General features: G+C 41.6%; 2 protein-coding genes across 4 annotated transcripts; one reads left to right on the forward strand and one right to left on the reverse strand.

Annotated features, from left to right (window-relative positions):
- Window positions 1-156: 156 nt before the first annotated feature.
- LOC108075284 (phospholipid-transporting ATPase IF) lies at window positions 157-10,796 on the reverse strand. Of its 3 annotated transcripts, none has more exons than XM_017167674.3 (9): window positions 6,019-6,771; window positions 4,468-4,675; window positions 3,735-4,407; window positions 3,258-3,672; window positions 2,415-3,184; window positions 1,855-2,357; window positions 919-1,732; window positions 530-856; window positions 157-469 (listed from the first exon to the last, which is right to left on the reverse strand). In XM_017167674.3, exons 1-9 carry the CDS (start codon window positions 6,151-6,153, stop codon window positions 256-258), a joined length of 4,059 nt encoding a protein of 1,352 aa, XP_017023163.1. In that variant the 5' UTR covers window positions 6,154-6,771; the 3' UTR covers window positions 157-255. The 3 variants fall into 3 exon arrangements, with proteins under 3 accessions (XP_017023163.1, XP_017023165.1, XP_017023164.1); XM_017167676.3 differs by lacking the exon at window positions 6,019-6,771 and adding an exon at window positions 10,560-10,796 and having other exon boundaries at window positions 158-469; XM_017167675.3 differs by lacking the exon at window positions 6,019-6,771 and adding an exon at window positions 8,913-9,122 and having other exon boundaries at window positions 158-469.
- Window positions 10,797-15,375: 4,579 nt separating this feature from the next.
- On the forward strand, window positions 15,376-19,815 carry LOC108083799 (phospholipid-transporting ATPase IF). Its single transcript, XM_017179726.1, has 7 exons — window positions 15,376-15,680; window positions 15,742-15,867; window positions 16,722-17,256; window positions 17,316-17,730; window positions 17,790-18,399; window positions 18,457-19,249; window positions 19,324-19,815. The coding sequence occupies exons 1-7, from the start codon at window positions 15,470-15,472 to the stop codon at window positions 19,808-19,810; spliced, it is 3,177 nt and encodes a 1,058-aa protein (XP_017035215.1). The 5' UTR covers window positions 15,376-15,469; the 3' UTR covers window positions 19,811-19,815.
- Window positions 19,816-19,831: the final 16 nt, after the last annotated feature.

The following is a 19,831-nucleotide window of genomic DNA, read 5'->3' on the forward strand; positions in this document are numbered from 1 at the left end:
CATTAACAACCTGGATTTGTCATCCATAATAATAAATAATAATAATATATAATGTTATAATAAAATATATAATAATAAAACCTTGTTTTTACTTACACTTTAAGAGCTTTATCGCCTTTTTTCAGTAAAAATCAAAAAACCAAAACAATTAAATTTTTCAAAAAAAAAAGGTTTTTCTTTAAAAAAAAGAAATATGTACACAAATAAGGCAAATAAATAAATTAGCGGTATAAAAACTATAGCCTAGAGGGGTCTCTACAAGTACGTATTCTCGGCCTTCTCGCGCATCTTCAGCTTCCGCTGCTTGCCGGGAAAGATACTAAAGTGCTTGATGTTGAGCGCCCTCTGCAGCATCCGGATGGTGAAGTCGGGCACCAGGCAGGCCACGCTGGTCAGCAGAAGCCACAGCCAGACGGGCAGCGAGGCCAGCAGGTTGTTGTAGGCCCAGTAGATGTCGGTATCGTAGTCCCTGAGAAGGTTAATGAATTATAAAATATTTATAATATATATATTTATTAGAAATACTCACAGGTTGATGACATTGTAGATAACCGTGGTGATCACAAAGCCCAAAATGGAAATCACTATGGTGAAGATGTACCAGAAGGAGAGGTACATGGACTCCAGCCAGAGCTTGAGGTTGACCACCACCACCACGGTCCACATGAGCAGGGTGCCAAAGCAGGAAAAGGCCACCGTTTGGCCATAGTTCAGGATCACGTTGTTGTAGGAGAACAGGCAGAAGGCAAAGTAGAAGATGATCACCGAGTGATAAATGGCAAACAGCATCCACATGAGGAAAAATGGCCAGTGGAGCTGCTTGTTGTCCGTGTTCTTCTTGTACAGCTGAGGGGTTCTTAAAAAAATATAAATAAAAAATTATATAAATAATTGTAGAGATTAGGTAGCTCCACTTACTGCATCAGCTTCTCCTCGGTGTAGGGCTTCTCGGTGATGGCTATGAACAGGATGGGCAGCGAGGTATATATCACATTGTACAAGGTGAGGAATAGCGAGTCGTAAACGGAGGAGGAGGAGAATAACGTGTGGAACTGGAACAGGAACATAATCCCCATAAAGACAATGTTCTTGTAGAAAAAGTACAGCACCAGCAGGCACAGCCGGACGCTATGATAGTGACCATGGACCAGGAGCAACCGCTTCAGCATACAGAACTTGGCAAAGGCAAAGTCCGCACAGCGTGCCGCCTGTCTACCCTCCCTACCCATTATACCAATGCCCACATGCGCCTCCTGGATCATGGACACGTCGTTGGCTCCATCTCCTATGGAGGCCGTATTATAGTTCTCATTGGAGGACTTGATCAGCGACACCACCTCGCTCTTCTGCAGCGGACTAAGACGGCAACACAGCACAGCCGTGCACTTGACGGCCACATCCCGGAACTCGGAGCTGACCTCGGCCAGGGCCACGCCCAGGCTTTTGCCATCTATGAGCAGAGCACACTCCTGGCCAATACCAAATATAATCTCCCTGTCCAAGGCATTCAGATGTAGCAGCATCTCCTCCCGGTTTTTGCAGTCAATGATGAAGTACTTCTTGGCATCGGGCGGTATGTGGCCACAGGACAGAGCTATGTTCAGGGCAGTCTCCACCTTGTCGCCGGTGAGAACCCAGATTTTAATGCCCGCCGCCTGCAGCGAGACCAGGGTATCGGCCACATCATCCTGCAGGGCATCCTCCACAGCTGTGGCGCCCAAGAGGTCAAGATCTGAGAGGAGAGGGAAACAAAGAGAAAATTTATAGAAAGTTTATAGAAAGTTTATACAAAATTTATAGGAACTGTTTAAAAAATTTAAAGAAAATATATAATTATAAATTATAAAGACTTACTGCTTTCGATCTTGGCATAGCACTCCTCACTGAGTTGCTTCCGGTTCTCCAGCGAGCTATTGGCCTGGGCCAGCTCTGTGAGGAAGTCCTGGTACTCTGCATCCGCTATCTGCCGCCTGGCTATGGCCAGTGTCCTCAGACCAAGGCGAGCAAAGTCACTGATGTGAGCATCTGTCTTGGTCACCAGATCCGCCGAGCTATTCGCGCACAAAGGAAACACATAGCTTTCGGCTCCTTTTGTGTAGATCCATCTCCTCCCCTCCGCATCCTTGACAATCACACTCATGCGCTTGCGATCCGAGGTGAACTCAAGGACATGGAGACGCTGGAAGGTTTCCTCTTTGGGCTTGGCACTGGTAAACGGACGCTTGTAGTCCATGTGCGGCGGCACAATGCGCACACGGAGCACCTCATCATCGTCGCCGGTATAGACCATGCCCAGATTGGCACAGGCCTCCACCAAGGCCTTCTCATCCGGACTGGAGGCCTGGTAGTCTAGGGTACTAAAGGGTAATTGTTATTATAGAGAATATTTTTTTGAGGTTAAAGTAAACCCTTACAATATAAAGTCACGGATCTCGTTCTTCCTTCGCTGCGACTCGGCTCTTACCAGCATGGTGGGCTGGCGGGTGAAGGTGGGCGCCGCATAGGACTCCCGGGAGGCGGTGCTGGGTGAGCGGAAGAGTACCCCAGCAGGCGGACTACTAGGAGCTCCTAGAGGATTGGAGAGATACGCATTGGGCGCTCCGTAGGAATGGGCCCTACGATGGCCCAAAACCGGACCCGTGTTGGCCTCTCCAAACTGCGGCAGATCTCGCTCCGAGGTAGAACGTTGGAATTGCAAGGAAATGGGACGCATATTGGGTTGTTTACTGATCCCATTACCAGTGGCACCACCACCATTCTGATCAGTTGGACTCGCTGGCGAATCGCCAGCAATGTGAACACGGTTGGCCCGGGCAAAGTTCGGACTCCGTTTGACCACCACTGGACGCTTGCGACGCTCCACGCCATAGCCATCGTCGGAGACCAGCAAGGGATTGACATCCGAGGAGGTAACCGTGAAGTTGCCATTGTTGGGATGCGACGACACCGAATTCTCGATGGTGTGGCTCACATTGAGCTCGCTCTGCTGACTAGAATTGTGGCTCTCCTCGGTGATGTCCGAAATGGAGTACATCTCGGGCGGACCTGTCTTGTTGGCCACTGCAGCTGTACCAGCCGTTGGCTCCTTTTGGCTGTTGCTGGCATCGGCCTGCTCCAAAGACCCAGAAGCCACCTGGACAGTGTGACAGATGCTCAAGGCCTGGAAGAAGATGCGCTGGTTTGCCTGTGGGAAAAATAAGAAATATAAAATATTATTAATATGGTTTATTACTTTTTAAACTGTTAATATGTCTCACATTAAACTTGTTAATGTCCAGGAGGGCCTTGGTCTCCTCATCCTCTAGCCGCGTCTTCTTGAACAGGAACTTGCTGCCGCCTATCGAGCACTGCTGGAAGTTCATCTCGTTCTTGGTCAGGGTTCCCGTTTTGTCCGAGAAGAGAATGTTGATCTGGCCCAGCTCCTCGTTGAGGTTCGAGGTGTTCACCACGCACGGCTGATCGGTCTCGCTCTCGTACAGCTCCTGGTCCCACTCCATGAACAGGCTGCCAATGACGCGCTGCAGCTCAATGGTGACGTACAAGGAGATGGGTATAAGGTAGTTGAAGAGAATAAGGAAAGACAAATAATCCTGCAGGAACTGCTTCACACTATAGCTATCGGTGGCATCGCCCAGGTAGGTCAGCTTGGGTATCACAAAGAGCTCGTTGTAGCTGAGGAACGAGAGAGAAATCTACTAAGATCAGGATTCTTTTACCTTCTAAAGACTACTCACCGCTTGAGGAAGTACAGCAGTGTGACGATAGCTATCAAGGCCACCAGTATGACAATCAAAAACCGATTGATGTACGTCTCACTGGAGGCATTCTTGTTCCTGGTCAGCCTACTGTTCAGCTGCAGCTTGGTGATCATACCGGTGTACACGGCACAGCCAATGACGCACTCGGTGTTCTTCACCCTGGAGCCGCGCAGCAGGACATTCTCGGCGGACAGGGGAAGCACCCGCCCCTCGCTGCCCTTCAGCTCGATTTTGCCATTGAAGCTATACAGATCTGTGGTGGGACTCTCGCACTCGATCATGCCCAGCTTGTGCATCTCGGACAAATCCACAGTGGGCAGATCTCTTGGCACCAGCAGGGTCTTCAGATTGGACTCACCATCCAGATTGGCGGTGGTTATAAAGCACTTGCCATGTGGGTCCGTGGAGCGCAGCAAAACCAAATCGCAGGGTACATCACAGTCCCGTTCGACCACGACGAGATCACCGGGACCCACGTCCTCGGACTTGATGATGGCCTCCTTGCCATCCCTGATGACTGTGACAGGTGAGGCATTGACCACGTTGTCCGTTCTGTAACGAAGAACATCTTCATAGCCCTGCTTGGCGGCGGTCACAGCGATCACAAAGACCAGGGGCAGCAGGGAGGTCATGGGGGAAACGGGACTATCTGAGGGGGGAATTTTATATATATTATAAAAAATACTATAAGAAATCGGAATCATCTTACCTATCAATAGGGATATTATGGTCATCACCAGAAAGTAAAAGTTGGCTATCCGCCGGAATTGCTCCAACAGATTCTGTGGCAGGAATGTGATCAGGGTGTATTTTGTGGATTTGATGCGATTCTGGCCCTTGGCCTTTTTCTTCTTGACATCCTCGGGGCCACCGATTTGTATTTGAAGCCAGTCATTTATGGTACTAACTCTGGATCCCTGCGAATATGTAGGATATAGAAAGGGTCAGTCTAGAACCTCCTGGGGGAGTTTATCTTATCAGAAACTACGGAAATTCCTAGCTAAATTCCACAACTAAAAACTACAAAAAATACATTTATTGGCTTCTGAATAAATCACTCTTATATTCATGGGCACGAGTGTTTACCTATTAAAGCAATGCTGACAATCTTTTTCAAACATCAATATGAATGAGTTTGGGCTATGGGGGTTAATGGGGTTAATTAAGTGACGAATCGCACCCAGAGAAAGAGAGAGAGAGTACGGAAGAAGGTTTCTATGCAAAGTATATTGTGCATCTGAATATGGCAAAATATGTTATGATCAGAGCACATTGTAGGGAGATCAAAAAAAACAGAGATTTTGTAGATTATACAAGGAGAAAGATTTCGGGAGCGTTAAGAAGAGATCATGTTATGATTTCGGGAGCTTTAAGAACTAAAGATAATAATAAAAGCGAATTTTGGGAACTATAAAAACAAGATATCATGTTAAAAGGAGATATTGGGAACTAAAAGAACTGAAAATCATATTAAACGGGGTTTTCAGGAGCTTTTAAAAGAGCAGCTTAATGTTAAAAGGGGAATTTTTGTAACTTTAAAAACTGGGAATCACGTTAAATTCAAGGTTGAAGGGTTTCCACTTAGGACCTAAAACCAAACATTATATTCCCGCAAACTAGTACCAAGTTCAAGTAAATACTAAAGTACCTAATAAAGAATCTAATAAGTACTTATAACCCTTTTACTATAAGCAGTGTCTACTCCTTTGCACTTGACTTGCAACTCGGTTCTTCAAAGAAACAAATAATTGGAATATTATTGGGGTTGTAAGTCTATAAATAGTTGAAGAAAGAACCCTGCTCTCATATCTTTTTTATAGGAAACTCTTATTGTCCGAGGGGAGGGCACCTTTTGAAGAGGAAGGGACTGTTCCAGACTGGAAATCAAATGATAACCACAAACTGACAGACGGTGATTAGATTATAAATAAAGAATACATAGAACATTTAAGTTTTTGTTTTATTTTTTTTTTAAAGGTACTCACTCGCTTTAGTTTAAAATACTTAGATTATGGTATTAAAGTCTCTTAAATTATTTTTTTTTAATTTTAAAATCTCCCCAAAGATTTGAAGAAATTTATAAATAAGAAATACCAGTTTCAAACAGAAATTTCTCTCAAATTTAAATACATTTTAAAGGCAAGCCAAAGCTAAGCTTAGCTATAAATGAATTTATTATTTCAAGGGCACATTTGTAAGTAATTTCCTTGCCTTTTAAGGGTTTCTATTTTATAAGACTTGTCCCTAAGATCATTTTTACCTTACGCCTGTTCCATAGAAGCGCCTCCTTGAGATGGTACGACTCCTGCTCGGCCCAGACCGGTGGCCGATAGGTGGTACCAATGCGATCGATGCGTCGAAATCCGCTCAGATAGTCATGGCCAAAGAAATTCATTGTCTAACACAAACACCCAACACGGACACGGACACGGACATTGACTGGAACACCTGTCGCCTGGCATTTGGCTTGGTTAGCCTTGGAAAGCGTTTCATCTCTTGAGGGAATTTACACGAATTTCCACAAAACTTTGCAGGTGATGTTCCCGTGCTAAGGGAAGCACCTGCTGCTACTGCTAGTTTTCTATTGTTATATTTTATTTATATTTGTACATAGAGAGTGGATTTTTCTCAGCACACTTAGGAAGCGTATAAACGTCTAAACGTATAACCTTAAAGCGATGTTAAGTGGTCAATTTTAACACTTCAATTGAAAGGTTCTATGATCATTGTGCAAGCGTAAGTGCGCTCTACACTGTATGTATCGTTGCGTGGTACATATATTTGCCTTTTGTATTTACATGGCTCTTAGCACACACACATCACACACACACACACACACACACACACACACACACTCTCTCGTCACGTAACATTAAGGCTTAAACCTTAAGCCGGTTCTATGCTCTTTCCGATTTTTGCGATATGTATGGCATATTCCTTTGTGAATCGATATCCTTTCGATAGGCAAACGATAACTCGCACAAAAAGGGTAACATCAATCACAAATAAGCACAAGAAATAACGATCGGTAAGCGGGCCGCGTGATGAGCTATGTGCGATGTGCGACGATGTGCGCCACTGGAAAGCCGTTCTCACACTGAGAATGGGAGGTCTGCGTCGCTTCCACCTCCAAGTCCCCCCCCCCCCCTAGTTTGGGGTACCCATTCCCCTACCCCATGCCCATTCCCATTCCCATTCGGATCGCATTCACAGCCTCGAAAATTGAACGTATAGCCAGAGCAGAGCAAGACCCACGGGGGAGCAGCCAATAAAAGCTCGAATCTTATTGACGTCGTCGAGTAAAAGTTTGCGATACACACCAGGCCGAGGCCCAGGCCTGATGGGTTCAAAGTGCATAGTTAATTTGCCATATTGATGACGTCGTCGCACTTTTTCTATTTAAATAAAATCACATAAAAAAGCCCATTGTTAAATTTTAGGAAAACTGACACTACACAATATACCCATGACGTTTCTAGGGAGAATAAACCAAGTCTATAAGAAATGTTTGTAATATTTTGGGAAACAGGAAGTTGTTTTCCTTGAATTACCAATTTCTTAGGATTATTATGTTGAAAAAATTGTATAACATTATCTTTGTAATTATTTGTTAAATTGAATTATTATTTATAGTTTAATATAAAATATTAAAAAACAATAAAAACACCAACCAACCATAGTTGATTGACTTAACAATAGATGTAATGCATAAAAAATAAATATTCCTTTAAAAAAAATCAAATATTTCCGGTCTTCTTGAGGAGTATTTTGATTTTATTTAGTGAAGCAGTCATTTCCGACCCCCTAAAACATATATATTCTTGATCAGCATTAATAGACGCATTTTTCTAGCCATGTCTGGAAGAAAATTATATTTTTGCATTTTTCTCAAAATTTTATAGGGGGTTACATCGTTAAAATTGCCGAAATTGGCAACAAAAAATAAAAGTTAACAAGAAGTTAAATTAAGTAAGCAGATTTATTGAGATTTAAAAAACTAACACAAAAATGCTTTCCGAATGAAATTTAATGCAATTTTGGCAAAGTTATAGCTTTTTAAATTTTGATATTTTCACAAAAATTATTAACAAAAATTGCACAATTAAAAAACAAATTTTGTTTATATTTTTAAATTTTTAAAAATTAAACAAAATATATATATATATAAAATAAACGTAAATTCAGTAAAAACAATATTTAAAATAAACTTAAATTCAGTAAAAAAAATATTTAAAATAAACTTAAATTCAGTATGTTGATTTATAAATCTAATAATAACTAATAAAACACATTTTTCCTAATTACATGAAATGCCATGGCTAGTTCTAGTACTGTGAAATGACTTTAAAAACTGATAAATTTGACCAAAACTTTGTTGTAGTATGTAATCCCAGGGCGTTGATAAAGCTAAAACTTTGAGCAAGTTTATATATTATTATATATATAAACATATATACTATAGTTCAAAATAATAGTGCGTATACGTAATGTGTATACCTAATACGTATACGTAATGCGTATACTCAATGCGTATACGTATTTTTACAGGCGTATGTGTAACTTTGTCTGTGTTTATCCTAATAAAATATGATAACTATGCATAAGTAGCTGTATATCAAGGCAATAACTAAAGCCTGAAATTGAAAACATAATTAAAAACATAAATTTTAAACGAATACAACCTCTCTGCGATCCCTGTAAACTCTAAATATATACTCAAGAGAAATCTTCAATTACAGGGTATACTAAATGTGAGTCCAATGACTATCACCCCTTATGAAAAACACCGCCAGTTAATGATTACAAAAATGCCAAATTTATATCTTGGCAAACCAGAATATAATCGTAATTTCTTTCAAATACAAGATCTTTTTAATTTAAGGTAAATACAAACGAAAAACCTTGAAGCCAAATGAAGGATTTTGAAGATTATAGAAACATGATACCAGCTACCAGCTATCAAGCGTCGGTACTTTTTTTTTTTTTTGGCTGTTTATTTCACGAATATAGATTGCTTTCCGGATAAACACACACTCACGTACACTCAGTTGGCTATGCCCATGGCTATGACCTAATACCCAAAAGAATTCACACTGTTTGTTCCTGTCAATCGAAGTTCAATCGAACCTCCCCAAGGCGGAGACTCCGACTCACCCTTTTGCGAAGAAGCCTCTCGAAGAACTTATCCATGATGCACGCTGCCTTTTGGGATATATCCTGGGTGTAGTATATCCTCTCAAAGTTCTCATATATATACGGATGGGCTTACTGGGGACAATGCGGCACCGACGCGAAACAATAGCATAACTACAACTGACCGATTTCAGTATATCTCTCGTTTGGAATAGCTCGTTGCCTTCGAATTGGTCGTATTGCTTATCGGCAACTAACTTTTGGTAACCAATAGACCCACTCTTAGCGTTAGTCGAAGCACAGACACTCTTTGATTTTAGACCAGTGTGTTTAGAGATAGAGACAGAGAGAGAGAGAAACACGCAAAGTGAGAGAGAGCTATATATTCAATCAATGCAATACGGAGACGTCATGAATGTGCACAAAATGCTTTATCTTTATGGGTTACACCCCGTTTTATCAGCCCTTTTTACGTGTGTTGGCTCAACGTAACTTGCTTTGCACCGACACATTCAAGGCTCATACACTCACAAAAATATAAGGTATATTACTAGTAATTGATAGTTGTAACAACACGCAGGCGTAGAGACCTTCCGCCTCTCAAAGCGCCCTTCCCGAACGAACTGAAAACATCCGTGCAAGAGAACCGAACCGGGCGGCCCCCTCACATAATCCCATATCCCCCTGCTTTCGGGTTCAGTTTCAGTTCTACTAGTAATACGTCTCTCTCTTAGTCCCGGGGCTTGGCCATATCTCTCGCCCATATGTACTTAAAGAGTAAACTGCCAAAATGCTGATAAGATTGCGGGGATATCTAAGTGCCGGAGCACCTCAGCTGACTAATCGACGACGGTGTCAGCGGACAGCGGTTACCGGAGCAACTGCAGCCGCTTATCATTAGACTGGGCTGGGTTGGGTCTCAGTTCGGTTCGTTTCGTTTTGGTTACATTATATGACTTGATATCTTGGAGGGGGGGCAGGAGGAAGCCTATTTTATCTGATCGACTGTGAGCCTGAGTATCACCATGATCGAGGCAGTTTTTGTTGTTGCTTGGTTCAAGCATCTCGACAAGTCACTTTGGGAGTCTATAAACACAACGATAACAGGTGGAGAGATCGGCATGGACGCGTGCCAGTAGGTATCGCAATTGTACCAAACGAATTTGAGTGGATTTACTGCCTGGCATTTCACCATAACAATAGAGCTTTTCAGGGTAGAAATAGCGGGAACTTTTCACTGTTTCAATTTAAATGTAACTGTATTTCACTATTTAAATATAAACTTTAACTTTAATATATATAAAATATATTATATTTCACTTTTTAAACATAAACTTTAAAACTAATAGATAATCCTTTGATGTCTTGGGTAGTTAGTAAACCTAACATTCGGCTTGAGTGGGGATTTCACTATACAAGAAGAGCTTTTTCATAGCTCACACTTTGGGGCTTAAGTTTGTTTTATTTTAAATAGATTATTCCATGTTTAGCAAACACTTAATTATATATATTATAAACCAACTTCACTTGCACTATTAAATAATAAAATAAAACAAGAGGTATCCAGTTCTGCTTCCTTAAAACCACAAGGTAATTTGCCTTCCAGTTAAGAAATCTTAAGACTTCAGGTCTCTATAAAGTCCTGTTTGAACACTGACTTTAACCTACCATTTTATCCAGCAACTTTTAAAGCAAAGTCTTCCTGAAGTCTTCCGAGAAGTTGATCCTAGACTGTGGTGCCGAGCGAGGTCCTCCTGACCAAACAAACAAACAAATATCGGGTGACAAACCACCACCAGTTCGTTTAACGTGGCCAAATCAAATACGAAAAAAATAACAAAAAGAGCTAAAAATATATTTATATATATATTATTATTGTACACTGGAGTACGATGGAAAGAGAAGCCTTCCACGCGCAAACTGATCTATCGGCAAACTGTCGAAGAATTGTTGATAGCGTTACCACTAACAAAAGCCCATGCGTACCCTCTATATGCTGCTCGCCAGTCGGACTTTGCATGTATGTTCCCCCATATATTTACACCCATAGCCCACCATGGCACCCAACCCCAGTCCACACCTGCACCCGGGCAGGGTCTTACCTGACTTATAGATATTGCCAAATGGGTGCAAAAAAAAAATATTATATAAAACAAGTGCGTTGCACCCGAGAATTATGGGGAAATCGGCAGCATATTATCATCAGCTTCGGATTCGGATTCGGAATTGGATTCGGATTCGGATTCGGATACATATGGACTCGGACGCTCTCCTGGAGACTTGCTTCGCATCGCCAAAGGGGGTTTCCACGGACACGGACTCGCTCTTGGTAGCAGCTCAGCTGGGTCTCTCCCTCTCTCTTAGCCGCTCCGGACTGTTTGCTGTTTGCGATTTGCCATTAGCCGAAGAGATAAAGTCGATAACAATATCTTATCGTGAGGCATTCCCTGCCAACCATTTGGCGATTCTCGAATCGCCGGTCGCCAGAAAGAGTCTTCTGGGAGTCGCTTTGGCGATCATTGGTGAAATAATTTTCGAGAATCCCGAAGAAGAGTCTTCTGGGAATCGCGGTGGCGATTGTTGATAGACTTATTTACGAAAATCCCCAAAAAGAGTCTTCTGGGAGTCGCTTTGGCGATTGCTGGATGACTGTTTACGAAAATCCCCAAGAAGAATCTCCTGGGAGTCGCTTTGGCGATTGGTGGAGGACTTATTTACGAAAATTCCTAAGAAAAGTCTCCTGGGAATCGCGGGGGCGATTTTTTGGCGATTTTTTAAGCAGCGTTAAAAACTAGGAAATGAAGGAATGAGGGATTAAAGTACCGTACATAGATGCAAAGCAGAGAATGCGTCCGAAAGCAAAAGAGTTATACAAAAACAAATTGCATTACATTTGAGTGAGAATAGGAGTAACAACCGAACGTCTTTCAATATTTCTGTGTTCATTTAGTCTGACTTCGATCTTTTGTCTTTGCGGTCGATCTATATGTAAATTTCAATTGTTCGGTAAACTATTTTTGTTTTATTTATTTGTTTTTTGTTTTATATTCTTTGGAACTAAAATGAGTTCCTAATCTAAGGCAAACGAATGTTTGATGCTATTTATCCTGAGCCTTGTGAAAAAAAGAAGAAACATGTGAAACAAGTGAAAGAAGTGAAACAAATAATGAAACTGACTTGGCGAGGAACAAATACAAAACGTATTTTCAACGATAAAAGGTATTATTTAAAATAGTAAAATAAATAATTGAAATTAATTTAATTTTAATTTTCTTTTGTATAGGTGTTGGTTTATGAAAGTTCCCGAATTCTTTTGGATTTGTTCATGCGCAGGATAGAATAAATAAGAAACAAAAAAAACTTAAAAATGAAGGAAAAGAAAATAAATATTTTAAATTTAAGCTTAGTTATGTCGAAAAATTATGAAATTAAATAAAGAATGACAAAATTAAAAAAACAAAAACAAAAAAATTAAAAACTCTTATACTCTCTTAAGGCGACACTTCAGCGACTCTTCCACAAGACTCTTCCGCGAGTCTTCCATAAGACTCCTCTGGGACTCCTTCAGAAGAGCCCCCCGCGACTCCCTTAGAAGAGTCGCATTCGTAGGTACATTTTCTCCCAACAGAAGATTGGAAAGCGATCAGAATGCGATGTCGCAGGCGATCAAATTTATCTTCTAGAAGAGTCGCAGGCGACTCTTCCGCGATTGAAATGGTTGGCTGGGATTGAATCACATGGACACACATATCCATCGTAGTCGTAGTCGTAGTCGTCGTTGGCGTTGGCGTTGGCGTTGGCATAGCCTGAGCCGGAGGCGAGAGCCGGAGCATTGGTGCTTCGTGACTCACTTAACACGGGAATGATGGGGTCTACGGCGGCTGGTTGCCCCGGGACATCCGGTGAGGTCGGGTCCACAATTGGGGGAAATCCCTATTCAAATAAATGTAAACAAAACAAATTTAAACACTATTTGCTAAATGAAACAATTAATTTCAAATATTTAAATGATTTAAAAAATGTTTTTTTAAAGAGATTTCAGATCCTAGGTGATTTTTGATACAAAAGAAGTTTTAAAGGATCATAAATTATTTCAAAAAGTGTCCAAAAGTATGCTATATTTTTCGCAACAAATTTACAACATTTATATCCTAATTTTAAAATTTAAATAAAAAAAATCATAAAATATAAATTAAAAAATATATACATTATATTTAAATTTTATAAAAATATATTAAATTTTAATTTGAATAAAAGTATATGTTGAATTTTAATTTCAAACTGAATTTCTTGCGGAATAAGTTTTTTAAAAGGCTTGGTAAATTTGTACCTTCAATAACCACTAACTTTTTGAAACACCTTATACATTATCTTTTTGCTTACAAGCTTATTATATATATACATTATCTAATTAATTATTTGCTTTCTTAAATGAACATTAGCCTGACTTTTGTTATTAATTATGCAATCAATTATTACATTACAACAAAAACAATTTTATCAAAAAATATATTACAATTGTAAACGAAAAGAGTACACTAAGATTAAATGAATTAATTGTAATTTTAATTGTAATTGCCGCTGTAATTATTATTTATCTAAACATTGAAGATATCAATATTATTATTTGTATTATTTATTTTAGTTAAAGTCACATTTATGTATGTACGTCTATCGCCATTATATCGTCCGGTGACTCACCATCGGGATTTCTGACCCGAACCCGATGTCATCGATCAGTTTAATGAGTAAACATATTATAAATATGGCTGCCGGAAAAAGAATTTTTGGAGCTTAAGGCCTATCAAGTACAAATATATGAATGTCATGGAAAATAATCTATTTCCACACAATCAAAAAATCATTAAGAAAAACCCAATAATTAAGGTTAATATTCAATTGAATAAGTTTCCATTAGGTGGAAACTAAAGGGAAATAACGTATGTGGGTTTTATTAAGAGAATTTAATGGGATAGGTCCTTGTGGAGAAAGATATTTTAAATAAAATAATAAAATAAAACTTTTTAAAGAACTATGATGTATTCTATCAAAATATAATCATGAGACTATCAACTAGTAGATCTTCGAATCTATATTTGTTTATTTATATAAACATAAATGCATACGTAATAAATATATATGTTTTCAGCCCAAAAGTGTGCTTAAAAGTAGCTTCATTTTATTTCGGTTTTACTCCACCTTTTAAAGCTTTTAATGATTAAATTCCTGACCATTCTTTCTATTTAAGACCATGATAATCAGTTCACAAAAATACAGATAAAAGTGAAGAATAAATAAAAGAATAAGAAAGGGAATAAACTAAATAATAAAAGAAATTATTTCAAGGACCCTACACTGGCTCCATTTCAATGACTAATTTATCTGAAATATAGAAAAATATTTTTAATGATTTTAATGAAATATTTAAGATCAAAACTTGAACTTTAAATATAAAAAAAAATTAATGGAAAGCTATAGCAACACACTTAAGTATTTATTATATTTTTAAAATTTTTTATATTAATTTTTTACATTTATAAAACAAAAGTATATAGGTTTCCTATCAAATTAGGCCCACTGTTCATGGTCTAATATAAGCCAAGAACTTAGAAAAACCCCTCAAAGTGCTTCTTTTTGGGGTAATCGAAATACACGATTAGAAATCCGATTAGGAGGCGTTGTTGTTGTGTTTTTAGTATACAAAATATCAGGTGGATTTGATACTGGAATTTTAAATAGCCGATAATATTAATCAGTATACGAAAGTGAACCCACAGCTGATATAATTTCTGAAGAGGCTTTGACACAACAGACATATGTACATAAATATACGTTAATAATTGTGTAACAAGTACTTATTTTCATTGTTCTAAATGTTTATATTAAAATACAAATTGATTTTTAATCTAATATCAAAGTGGAAACAGTAAATTTAATCAGTGTTGCCGATATCTACACCTAGAGAAAATATGATTGATAATAAAACAATTCAAAGGGGAAAATAACTAAAAATAAGAACCTTGAGGAAATTGATTAATATTTCATTATATAATATAATAAAATATATTTAATTATATAATATATTAAAAAATATATACAATTTATTATAATAATTTAATTTACATGTACATAAATCCAGATTTTTCTTTTTCTATCGAATTTCAATAAAACCGTACAAAATCGGTCATAATTTCTCTGTGTGCCCTCCTTTGGAACCCTCGACTTTGATGTTTCCACTAATCTATCATCGCTAAGCCTGCCGGAAATAGGAATTCTCCTAATCTAAGTGATTATAACCATGGAATTACAATAAAAACATATCTTATTTTTGGATGGGATACCATACCTCTCTCTCTCTCTACATTTGACAGGCCCACTTACAAAGCCATAGTGTGTGTGTATCGGAGGCCCATTCAATTGGCACTTTTGCACAATTTGAAATGCCACCGAAAGTCAGTCTTACTTCTGTTCGGAAAGGTCTCACGACGAGAGCTGCAAGGAGGCACTCGCTCGCTTGGATTTTCCGCAGGAATTAAACTCGAATTTTGGTATCAAAATCACAGAATAAGAGAACAACCATGGGGGCTGAGGGCAAGAAAATGTCAAAGGTGGATCCACCCTTGCGGATTGAGATCGGCGGCATCGAAGGCCATCGAAAGCAGAGCCTCAACCGGGTGACCACCACCAAGTACACTTGGCTAACGTTTCTGCCACTTAATTTCTATGAGCAGTTCCGCCGAGCTGTTTACTTTTACTTTCTAATCATCACCATTGTCTCGTTCTTCGTAAGTAAGTTTTGGAATAAAATCATTGTTGATTTTTGGATTTACACTCAACTATAAACACACAGATGACACCATATCCCCGCTGGTTTCACTGCTGCCTCTGCTCTTTGTCATGATCATCACGGCTCTTAAGGAGGGCTTGGAGGACTTTTCCAGATCCAAGAGCGATAAGTTAGTCAACACGGCCAAGGGTAAGGGAGAGTAAATAAATAATAATTAAAGTTAACCTTTTAATTTATAAAAATATATTCAATTACCAAGTGAATCCTCTGGGTTAAGTATAGAAAACAAATTTTTATGACTGCCATTATTCCAACTGATTAAAGTCTATCAACCGCCAAACATTAGATTAGTTGTTATTTTAAACGAAAGACAGTTAAGAGTTTAGTGGCCTTGGCAACATTTTTATTTGAGTACCTACCCTTTACCTAAGGTAAAGGCAATGGGAAGGAATCGCTTAGGTACACCAAATGAGAATCTCAGAGAAAGGAGCTCCTAGGTACAAATTATAAAAATTTCATATTAAGGTACTTACCAGTAGAGTATGAGAATGGCAGAGGTGGGCCTTGCTTAGGTATACAGAATGAGAATCGCAGAGGGAGGCGCTTCTAGGTACATACTAAAAGATTTTTGGTAAATAGGAAAGCACTTTAGGTACAAGGGCAAGGTACCTGAAGGGCATGAGAATAGCATAGAAGGGCCTTGCTTAGGTATACAGAATGAGAATCGCAGAGGAAGGCGCTCTTAGGTACTTACTAAAAGATTTTTGGTAAATAGGAAAGCACTTTAGGTACAAGGGCAGGGTACCTGCAGGGTATGAGAATGGCAGAGGTGGGCCTTGCTTAGGTATACAGAATGAGAATCGCAGAGGAAGGCGCTCTAGGTACACACTCCTAGGTACAAACTATGATAATTTCAGCTAAAAGTCTTTGCTTAGGTACAGGTACTGGACATAATAATCGTAAAAACTCTGTACCTAGATCGCCTTTCTCTCATATTCTCATTCGCTCAGCCAAACCTAATCCTGTCCAACCTCACATTCCAGTGACTGTCATCCGCAATGGCAAGGAGGAGGTCATAGCCTCCCAGTTCGTTATACCCGGCGATCTTGTGGTGGTCCGCAATGAGGGAGATGTGCCCTGTGACCTCGTGCTACTGCAGTCTTCGCCCGGATCCTCCAAGTGCCACGTGACCACGGCCAATCTGGATGGAGAGACCAACCTGAAGACCATATTGACGCCACATAACTATGAGCTCGGCTCGGGAATGGGCCAAGGCTGCATTGTGTGTGAGCCCGCCACCCCGGATCTGTACAGTTTTAATGGACGCCTGGAGCTCAAGTCCGGGGAAGCCGCTTTGCCGCTGACCATTGATAACCTGCTGCTCCGTGGCGTTCGGCTCAAGGGCACCGACCGAGCGGTGGGCTGTGCCATCTACACGGGCATGCACACAAAGCTGCAGCTGAACAGTCGCTACACGGGTAACAAGTCCGCCTCCAGCGAGAAGTACATCAACAGGTTCATGGTGGCTTTGATCGTGGGAATGGTCGTGGTGGTGGTGGTGCTGTATCTCATCCAGCGGTAAGAGGAGGTCTCACAAAAGTTACTCTCTTATATTATACCCTTCTTTTTCGATGCAGTCACAAGGAGGCCAAGATTGTGCCCACCATGCCTTACCTGGGCCCTCCCACCAACTTTAACTCGGCCTGGCAGATCTTCGAGGACTTCCTCTCCTTCCTTTTGCTCTTCAACTACATGGTGCCCATTTCCGCCTATATGAACATCGAACTCTATCGTATCTTTGGCATGCACTTCATGCACAACGACCTCCATCTGTACGACGAGGAGACCGACCAGCCTTGCCGAGTTAATGCCTCCAACCTCAACGAGGAACTGGGCCAGGTCAATATACTATTCTCGGACAAGACGGGCACTCTCACCAAGAACCTCATGAAGTTCGTCAATTGCTATGTCTCGGGGCAAAGCTTCCAGCTGCAGAAGACCCAGCTTCTATGCCAGGACACTGGCGAGCAGCTGGAGTTGGGTAAACTCGATGTGAGTATCCTTGGGAGTGAGTATCCGGGTAGCAAGTACTCTAATCCAAATCCATCCAGGCCGAGGCCAGCATCTTCTTCGAGGCTTTGAGTGTCTGCCACACCGTGGAAGTGCTTCAGGGAGCAGCAAGCGAGAAGCCAGCGGAGTCCACATCCGAACGAAGCCGCCTGATGAACGGCGACATTGTGGGCCGCTATCAGGCCTCCAGTCCCGACGAGAAAGCCCTGCTCGAGGGCTGCGCCAGTTTGGGTCTTGTCTTTGAGGGTCAGGACAAGGACATACTACACATTCGTCGGTATCCTTGGGCAGGAGGCGGCGGCACTAGCACCGAAGAGCTGCGTTACGAGCGGCTTCATGTCCTGGAGTTCAGCTCGGAAAGGAAACGGATGAGCGTCATTTTGAGGGACTGCCAGAGTGGCACCATCTGGCTGTATAGCAAGGGAGCCGAGAACATCATCTTTCCGCGATGCAAGCCAAGTCCGCGTCTGGAGCAGACTGATGAGCAAATCACCAAGTATGCCAAGGAGGGTCTACGCACTCTGGCCGTGGCCCGGCGTACTCTCAGCGAGGAGGAGTTGGCCAGCTTTAAGGCGGAGTACAACAACGCCAATATACAGCTAAGCAATCGCTCGGAGCTCATAGCCAAGTGCTATGAAGCTGTGGAGATGGGTGAGTCTTTCGAGAATACCTTTTTGCCTAGGTTAATACCAATCTGATCTTGTCCAGGTCTTGATCTCCTGGGTGCCACTGCCTTGGAGGATGCCCTGCAGGAGCAGGTGGGCGAGACTTTGGAGGCCCTCCAAAGAGCTGGTCTGAAGATTTGGGTTCTCACCGGCGACAAAGTGGAAACTGCCTTCAATATAGGCCTGGCCTGCCGGCACATTCCTCCCAACTCCAAGCCCCACTTTGTGGTCAATCTCACCGAGGTTTCAGTTTTAAAAGCACGTCTCCAAGAGCTCGAAGCTGCTGAGGCAGAGGTTTTGGTGATTGATGGAGCTACCATTGCCGCCCTGCTAAAGCATTTTCCTCGCGAATTTGCTGATCTTGCCCTACGCTGCCGGGCCGTGCTCTGCTGCCGCCTGAGTCCACTCCAGAAGTGTGAGATCGTGACGCTGGTGAAGAAGCGCAAGAAGCACATCACAGCGGCCATTGGGGATGGGGCCAACGATGTGTCTATGATTCAGGAGGCGCACATAGGCATAGGGATAGCTGGACGCGAGGGTAAGCAGGCGGCACGCTGTGCTGACTTTGCCATAGCCCGGTTTGAGATGCTGCAGCGGCTGCTCCTCGTCCATGGTCACTACAACTCCCAGCGTTTGGCTTTCTTGGTGCTTTTTTATTGCTACAAGAACATCATCATCACGGGGTGTATGGCCCTGTTCCAGGTCTACGATCTCTTCTCCGCCACCAATGTCTACAACTCGCTGTATCTCTGGCTCTTTGACATTGTCTACATCTCGTTTAGCTTCACGTATTTGGCCATTTCGGATAAGCACTACAGCGAGGAGAAGCTGCTCAGGTGGGTGAATCCTTGACACATTCCTTAAGAGTATCCTTAGAACCCCTAAACCGACCCTCCTCCCTTTTCCTCAGACATCCAGAACTCTACAAGACCCTCGCCCACAATCGCCAGGCCTCCATGGGTGTCTTTACCTTGTGGATCCTTAACGGCTTCCTGCAATGCTTCATCATCTTCTATTTCGCCTACTGCCTGCTCAACGATGAGAACGTGGTCCACAATGTGGGACAGACTGCCAGTTTCCAGACCTTTGGCACCATGCTCATCACCGTCATCGTAATCGTGGGCAACCTGAAGTTACTCCTGGTGGCCCGCTACCTCACCTATCTGAACCTGGGAATGATTCTGGCCTCCATTTTGGCCTTCATGCTGACCACGTACCTCTACAATCTGGACACCAGTGGCGAGCTCTATGATGTCTATAACCAGTTCCTGGCCTCGCTGCCCCTGTGGCTCTACACTATCGTCTGCTCGGCGGCCTGTCTGCTGCCCGATTTCGTTGTCAAGGTGATCAACGATATGTTTCGGGTTCCCAGGGCTCTGGGGAAGTTAGCGGAATGAATCTAAATCCCCATTTCAATT

The sequence above is a fragment of the Drosophila kikkawai genome, chromosome X (assembly GCF_030179895.1).
Source record: "Drosophila kikkawai strain 14028-0561.14 chromosome X, DkikHiC1v2, whole genome shotgun sequence".
Classification (NCBI taxonomy): domain Eukaryota; kingdom Metazoa; phylum Arthropoda; class Insecta; order Diptera; family Drosophilidae; genus Drosophila; species Drosophila kikkawai.